Source organism: Juglans microcarpa x Juglans regia, chromosome 7S, assembly GCF_004785595.1.
Source record: "Juglans microcarpa x Juglans regia isolate MS1-56 chromosome 7S, Jm3101_v1.0, whole genome shotgun sequence".
Lineage (NCBI taxonomy): Eukaryota > Viridiplantae > Streptophyta > Magnoliopsida > Fagales > Juglandaceae > Juglans > Juglans microcarpa x Juglans regia.
Window position 1 is genome coordinate 6856773 of NC_054607.1, and position 9222 is coordinate 6865994.

At 29.2% G+C, this 9222-nt stretch overlaps 1 protein-coding gene across 1 annotated transcript; it reads right to left on the minus strand.

The window, feature by feature from the left end:
- Window positions 1-3294: 3294 nt before the first annotated feature.
- Window positions 3295-5684, minus strand: LOC121240588 (tropinone reductase homolog At5g06060-like). Its single transcript, XM_041138066.1, is given in 6 exon segments — window positions 3295-3830; window positions 4457-4523; window positions 4525-4561; window positions 4663-4879; window positions 5059-5266; window positions 5347-5684. Coding segments are annotated over 6 exon segments (975 nt in total). The 5' UTR covers window positions 5604-5684; the 3' UTR covers window positions 3295-3641.
- Between the last annotated feature and the right edge of the window lie 3538 nt (window positions 5685-9222).

A 9222-nucleotide genomic window follows, 5' to 3' on the forward strand; every position in this document is an offset into this window, starting at 1 on the left:
AATAAGTCTAAAAAAATGTAAATTTATAAATTAATATAATTTTATATGATATGTTAGATCTATTTTATATTAAAAATAATTTTACAATCTAACGTATCATATTAAATTATAATAATTTGTAAAATTTCTTTATAATCAAACTACGGCAATCTGTAAATTTATAGAATTAGCTAAAAATGACTTTAACTAATTGAAGAGTCGAAGGCAAACGGAGAAATTAAAGCAATAATCCCGATTCCTTTGGTTCCATTAGTAACAAGAGCAGCTGTATTTCCCTAAAGACCATCTTCTATCTTGGCCATGATTTCAACAGCTGGTTATTAATTTTTTTTTTATGAATATACTTATTATTTTATTTATAATTTTATGTATCCATTTTATAAATTCAAATTTTAAATTTCACAATTTTTAATATATCAATAAATAACACGTCAATATGTATTATTACGCATTTTATTTTTCTTATACAATGGTAGCTAGTTCATTGATTCTATTAATTTACTTTTTATATGAATGAATTGATTCGAGTTTATTACAGAATTTTATTTTATGTATAGTAATAATTTATTTATTTTTCGATCTTGAAAGTTGTTTGTCAGTAACTATTTGATTTAGACCAAATAAATTATTTATTTGATAACTTTTAATTTTATTTTTTACTTTATCTATAAGTATTGATAAAAAAAACAAAATTTTATATTTTTGTAAATATTTATTATAAATAAATCAATTATTATTTTTAAAGGAAGACCGCAGATTAAAGGGAGACCGTATTTGATAGGTCAATATCGATCGTTGCTGGCGGATAAGGTTTTTGATAAGAAGAGAGAGATGGCCTTGTTCGGCAGTGTGAAGGCAGGAGAAATTGATTGCAAATTCCAAGTACAACGTCATTACAGTTACAGCTGACATTTCTCATGAGTTTAGACGGGTCAATATTAAGCTGCGTTTAGACGTTGAGATAAATTTAATTTAACTCAATTCTTTATAAATAATAATAAATTAAATAACAGAGATAATTATGTGAGATTTATTTAAATTAAATTTAAAAAATATTTAGATGTTAAGATAAGTTTAATACTTTTTATAAAAAATTAAAAAAAATTGTAAATCCCACCCACGTATAAGGATGTGTTAAGTTAAAATAAGATTGTCGATTCCACATGTAATAAAGTTTTGAATTGAGATGAATTTAATAATTTAAGAGTTGAATGTTTAGATATTAAATTCATTTTAAAATTAGGTTGAATTCAGCTGAATCTTACAATCAAACTCAATCTTAATGATGTTTGTAGAAAAATAAGAGATAATATTTATACTCGTGAGTGTATAAATATTATATAAGTATTAGATAATATTTTTTAAAAAAAAATAAATAAATACAAGATGTATATAAAAAAAATTTAACCTTTTAATAATAACTCTTATTATTTTCAAAACGATCGTACAAGGTTACGTACACCTCTGTCATTACTCTTATAAAAATATATATATATTGGACTTTTGGGGAGCCCAATAAATTTTTTATAGCACATCAGAAAAAGACTTCCCTTGATGAAAACAAAAAGACGTCCCTTTCCATCCCAATAAAGAAAAAAAAAACTCTGAATTAGGACATATCTTTTAAATAAAATATATAAAATGATAAATTTATATTTCTTCGTAACTATTTTGTAATTTTATTATAAACAGATTTAGTTAAGTGAAATTGAAATTATTTTTAATAAAATAACATAATTATATTGGCCAATTGTAAAATAGCTATAAAATAATTATAATTGTATTATTATTCACAAAAAATAATGAAGCTAAAATAGTGACCCAATCTCGTATTCTTTGGATAGATTGAGGAAATGATCTTGACCACAAAAGAAAGGAATTTTTGTGCAAGACCATGAAAGATTTGCGAGACTATGATAAAGAGCTATAATGGATATGATCGACTATAGTTGATTGTATTAATTTAAGTTCTTCTAGTCATGAGGGGAAAAAAAAGAAGATAAAAATAAAAATAAAAATAAGTATGTGACGTAAAAATGATGAGTAGAATTATTCGATGTCGGATATAGCTTTCTACACTCTCATACTCTAGACCAGGATTGAATCAACAACGAATATCCATTGTCTACTTTGATAAAAAAGAGAATTTACTAATTTCTCTGAGAAGAAAAGAAAAAAAGAGTAATCCAAGATACAGTTCGAGAGTGGGTAAACCACAAGCATTTCTTTTGGGTACGTTATTAAAAAATAATTTTTTTTATATAAATCTCAGATTTATCCATATTTAAAAAAAATATTACGAAATTTACATCTGTAAACTATAAATATCATTCTAAAAAAAGAAAAAAGTACCACTGAATTTTGTGACACATAAATTCCAATTTGGTTGGTGAATAGCCACATCAACCCAAGTCTGCGGTCAACATGGCGCGGGGGTCTCCTTTTGTCGAACGGTTTGCTCCCCTCTAATCAGTCTTGACTCTTGGAGTCGGGGAAAGCTGGCCGGAGACTCTTCTTAAAGGGCATGCTTCGATCATTTCTTCGTCTTTAATCCTAAATTATTGTGGTTTTTTTCAATGTCTTCTGAAATAAATGTCCACTTTCAACATGTCTGTAGATACGAAGGAGGTTTCGTCATGTGTTGACGAAATATGGCCGACACCCAATACGAGAAATCCCAATGTGACAAGAAATTGTGTTCATTTTTGATAAATTGGTTTATATACTCTGAATGCTCACTCTGTTGTTTTTAGACTTTTTTAGCCTTTTAAGTAATAATTTTCTGGGTTTTATGCTATTTCTATTTTTATCAAACTAAAAATAGAAACCATAAGTTTAAAGTTTAAGATTAGAGTACCTGATTTATTGGTTCAAATGCCACCAACACTGTTGCCCCCTTCTATCAAGGTGCCGTTCTCGCTCTTGATTTCTACCGCCGCCGCCGCCGCTGCCGCAACGATTAATGGTTTTTCCAGTATTTGGGGGGGGGGGGGGGGGGGGGGGGGGGGGGCTATTTAGATATGATCCTATTATCCTCGACCAGCGACCCAAGTGATTTAAGCAAATATGATTCATGTAAGCATGCAGTAAGCTGGTCTTCATTCTTTGAACATGTGTGTTTGTGCATTTTCCAATTCACATTGGACATTTAAGCACTCTTGAGATTATTCATACATACACAAACATGGACCATATAAAGGCTAGTAAACAATCAATGAAAACTAACCCTAACCAGCCACAGAACCGCACCGGCAAGCAATGATCAGTGAAACATTAGATGAAAACATGACCAAGAAATAAAATATTCATACTAGTCCACATTAGTTTCCAAATTGTACATCCAAGACATCTTTTTCTTCAAACCGTTTCCTGATTAGGAGATATTTTAATGAAACAATGGTAAAGGTTGACAGTAATACAATCGGACCATGAACTATTTGAAGGCTTAAAAAAAGGAGGGTAAAAATTACTGAGTAATAGGAAGAGTGATAATTGGGAAAAAAAAATTGTTTCTTTGTGGTACTGCAAAAGAGAAGCAGGAGTGCAGGGGAATGCCAAGGCTAGGTCATAACTAGTGGAGACTAGACTTTCTGGGGTCAATTAAGAGAACGTAAATCAACATAATGGTTAAGTTGGCTCTTCTAGTCATGTCTTGGGTAGAAACCATTGACAGACATCCCTCCATCAACACAAATAATCTGGCCAGTGATGTAGGATGATGCAGGTAAGCAAAGGAATGCTACAAGAGACGAAACCTCCTTTGGCTCTCCAAGACGCCGAAGAGGAGTTCGAGAATACACCTCTTCTAGATATTCTTTGTTGCTAAGTACCTGGAACAAAGGAAAATCAAGATCAACTTCAACCTCTCATGTTGACTTAGGTTTCAGCCTTTTTACATTCCATACATTAGGAAGTGCAAGTCCTAGCATTTTAGACTGCAAATTTTTTAGGGATCTGGTTTTGCACGTGATGAATAGGAAGGAGGCTGATTTTGAACAACAATTCTAAAATTTTGCTGTGTATCAATTTCAGTTATGATACATATCACCCTCTCATTCCACTTTCATCATATTGTGATGTGGCATTGACCATCAACTATTATATGAACTCTTATTTTTCAAAATAACAAATAAAAAGGGTTAGTAGATAATGCAACATCAATACAGTATGATAGGAGTGGGATAATTGTGTAGTATATAGTATTTTCCATTTCAGTTCGGTAGCCAAATTAGATAAAAATCTTTAAACCAAACATTCAAAAAATGCTCCTTTTCAATTGAATTTACTTCCATTAACATGGTAGTTAGTGTTGGTGTGGGTTGTGTTTGCATAACTTCATTGGAAAGAGCAAGGTGGCAGCAAGAAGCTGCTATGATTTCACACATGATTATTGGTCAGAAAGCAATCTAGAAGGGCTCAATCAAACTAATAATCACATCAGCAAAAGGTGAAGTACCTGCTCCACCATTGAGGTTCTGATGTACCAAGGCGCCACAGCATTACTTCTTATATTATCTTTCGCCCTCACAAGCCAGACTTTTAGTGAGTTGATTGATTGCTCCTAGGAATCACATATAAATAAAAAGAAAAAAAAGACCTTTTGATAAACTCCTCGGGTTCAAAGTTTATAGGAAGATGCGATAATGGTTTCAGGTAAATTACCTTTTGTTGCACCATGAACAGACATAGACTTCAGTGAGACAAAACCCGTTACAGAGGACGTGAATACAATGCTTCCAAATCCCGATGCTTTCATAGGTTGATAAGCAAGTTGGGATATATGGAAAACAGACTCGAAGTTGGTCGACATGAGAGTAGAGAATTCATCAGCTGTGAAATCCACCATTGGTTTCCTTATGTTTGTCCCAACATTATTTATCTACGGATCAAAATGTGGTGGCTTTCGAGTTCAGTGAACAGGAAATGAATTTCGAAATGATACGCTTCCGATTATAACATGTTAAAGCACAAAAATGGGAACCCAAATAGAACAGAACATACACGCTCGCACGCATGTTTGTGGGTGTATAAACTGAGGAAATCCAGGAGCTTACTTACGAGGATGTTGAGCTTCCCATCAAACACAGAAGACACAGTCCCCATGAGTTCCTCTCTCTGAACTCGAACTGACACATCACACACTGACCCAGTTACCCCAAAACCCAAATTATCCCATTCCCTCAAGCACACATCCAGCTCACTTGAATTCCTACAACACGTATGCACTGTCGCCCCAAGGCCCGCCAGTTCCTCCACAATGGCATGCCTAAAATTACCAAAAAATTACCAATTTTCACGAACCAAGGAGGAAAAATAAATAAATTCAGATCTTATAAGTAAATGTACCCGATTCCGCGAGTGCCGCCGGTAACGAGGGCGGTCATCCCGCTGAGCGACCATCTGGGATTGTCAGTGGGGCCACTGTTTCTGCTTGAAAGTAATCTGGGTTGTTGGCTTCGGATGGGTCTTACGCGGGTGGGTTGTGATATTCGGAGCTTGGAATGAAGGGATGAATGTGGAATCGTTAGGTTTGAGAATAATGAAGAAGAGGAAGAAGAAGACGGGGACGGTGTAGGGGGAGTTGGAAGAAGGGTCTGAGACATTGCAGCCGCCCAGCAAGCAAGCAGTGCTGGGAGTTTGAGGTTCACGGTCGGACAGTCATTTCAGTAATCGCGCGATTCTTAGGCTCCGTTTGTTAGGTTTGGATAAACAAACCATATCTTATTATTATAATTTTTTAAAATTTTTATTTAAAATATTATAAAAAATTTAATTTTTTCAAATTTTAAAATAATAATAATATTAAAAAAAATATTTTCACAATATTATTCAACTTTTAACTTTTATCTAAAATTATCTCATTTCATCTAACTATTTAAACCGCACTTTTCAAGCCATCTTCCTTTTTTTTTTTTTTCCAACTTTTATTCCAAATTATAAAAAGAAAAAACTATTTATGGACTTCTTAAAATATTAAGTTAATGTATCGAAAAGAAGACATATTATTCAATATTGGCAGTTAAATATTGATAAACAATACAAGTTTAACAGACATGTCGATGTATTTTTTTGCTTTAATGGGATGGTGGAATGATCCTCTCCTCTCATGTGATGGTTCTTGATGTGGTGCGTTTGGTGTGTTCATTCATAACTTGTTTAATGATAAATGGCTTGAAATAAAGAAAACGAGTATTTACATAGTTCGACATTAAGATCTACATATATGGATTTTGGGTGTTAAACCTACTATAAACGTAATGAATAAAAGCTCTCTATTATCATAGTTCTCTACAATCAGGCTAATCATTATCTACTCTTTACAACTTTTTCTAACTTCTAAACAAAAAATAAAAAATAATACAATTTTTTAAAATTTTAAAATAAAAATAATATTATAAAAATATATTTCAACAATATTTTAACTTTATAATATTTTTATTTAATTTTTTCATCTCATTTCTCAAAATTTAATAAAATATTTTAATTTAAACCATCTCATTATTATTCACAAATCATTTTACTATTATTCATAATATTCTCATTTCATCTCATTTCATTAATAAGAAATGCCCTTAGTTCTCCAAAAGTCACCTTGAAGCTCTCTCCCTAGTTCTCTCCTTATCTCCGGTTGTTCTCCAAACCTAGCTAAAAGGAAGCCCCTCCTCTCTATGCCCTTCTCCCCTCTTTTAGAACATCTTTATTGGCTTGGCTAAATGTATCTTCAAAATTTAACCAATATCATATTTTTTTACATTTATCTAATCCATTTAAATTCAATCTCTACATTGGATTAGTCATTCACTCTTTATATAATAATAAAATATTATTAAATTAATAATTATTTATTTAATTTATTTGTATCACATTTTATAATTCTACCATTTTAATATTAATAATTATTATATTCTAATTAAATGAATATTAAAAAAATCATATTTTCAAAAGTCATTTAATGCTAATAACAAAAAATATTTTATTAAACTCATCTAAATTTCTATCCAAATTTCTTAATTACAAACTAAATAGTATTTTTGCTTGGAGTGAAAAACTAATATTTTAATGTTTGCTTGGAATAAGAAATTAGTATTTTAATATTTGGTGAATCAATTGTAGTTTTCTATCTTTGGCCAATTACTGTAGCAGAAGTCCATCTTATTTTAGATTTGACCAATTCAATGTGGGGTGTTTTTAACATCAATTATATAAATTTTAACTAATTTTTTCATTTAGCCAATCCAATATAAATGCTCTTAGTCCATTCTTCATGCATTATGTCTTATCGTTTAGCTTTATGTCTCATCTCTCATTTATACTCGATCAAGCCTTGTTATTGTTACACCCTCTATTTCTCCGATCCTAAATATCATAACGAGCTTTCGTCTTCTGTGGGCCTTATTATTCGGTAGCTATCAGTTCAGTTGATTCGATCTAATTATTTTATTATTTTATGTCATTTTTTTAAATAAATTAATAAAAAAAATTATTTAAATTATTAAAATTAAAATTAAGTGAATTATTAATGTAAATTATGTAAGTAACTTATTAAAAAATATTTAATTATAATTATATTTATGATATTGATAGTTATTACTTACTAAAACTTTACTTTTTAGCATGCATAATTATTAATAATTTCATACATTTTATATATAGTTAATGAATATCAAATAATTTCATTGTACATAGATTATTCATACTTGCTTGCAACTTAAGTATTTAAAAAAAATTACTTAATTACTTTAAGTAAGTGTAAATAATAAAGTATGTATAAATATATGATGTATTAACTATTTACATATAATGACATAAATTATCACATGATTTATAATTTATTATTAATGATAACATGTATTATTTTATATTTTATATTATCAATAATAATAAATTAGATGAAAATTATATCATTAACTTAAAAATAATATATTAAGTTATTAAAAATATTTTAAATTTATATATATGGGTTCGGTCTAGCCAGGTCCGATCTAAAGATTATAGACCTTGAGACTAGACCGAATTTCTTCGATCTAAAATTTATGGAATTGAGACAGATTGATCTCAACTTCGGTTCAATTGATTTTTTCGGTCCAGACCGAACTACTTACACCTCTAGTGAGCTTTACACTTGAGCTCATTTTACCCAACAATAGATTTTGACATATTAAAGTATGTCAGATAACTTAATACGTAAATTATAAATAATGATGGAATTTGTACGAAAAAAGTAACCTTTAAGAGAGATAACTTGACCGTTTGGATTTAAAGTTGAGTTGAGATAGATTATAAATAATAGTGAGATAGATTATGAATAATAATGAAATTTATAAATTAAAATTGATAAATAATAGTGAAATGAGTTAAGATAAATTATAAATACAAATCAAATATGTAGATGGTATAGTTATGAGTGTTCTTCTTTTTAAAAAAGAAAGAAGTCGTAGACAATAGATCTAATCGCCACGTATACATATTTATAAAATAGTTGACAAGTCTACTCGCTAATCAATCCAAAAAAATGTCATGAGCATGAAAAATACCGACTAAGAAGCCCGCTGAATGAATCATTACCATTAAGACTATATCTATATATATATATATATATATATAAATTAATTTATAAAAATATCTTTATTGTTAAACATGATTGTCTGTCGAGTAAAGTCCCAAATAAGTAAATCTAATGCAAGCTATTCATAAAAAAAAGTGAGTCCTATTAATAAAAAATAATTTTTTTATATTTTTTTTAAAGTGGGTTTCACTTTTTTATAAAGATTTATATGAGATTTGTTTATTTGAGATGAATAAATCTTCACAACTTCCTAACACTCCACACTCTATATTTTTTTTTTAATTTTTATTATTTTTTTCTTTTATCAAATATTTATTATATGAATAATGAATAGAAAATTTGAAATAATTTAAAAAGAATAAACTCAAAAGAAAATTAAAAAAAATTAAAAAATTTAAAAAAATATGAAGTGTGGAGTGTGATAGAGGTTGTGTAGCAAAACTCTTTTGAGATTTGTACAAATTATTTTTCTTTAAAAGATTGTGAAAAAAGTCATGTATATCATTACTCATATTTTTTTTTCCATAAGAGCTCGTTTGCTTTTTAGTTTTTTTTTTCTTTTTACATTTTTTAAATATATTTAAGTATTTTTAAAAAATTAAAAAAATATATTAATATACTTAAAATCACTTCTTTAATCACTAAGTAAAAAAAAA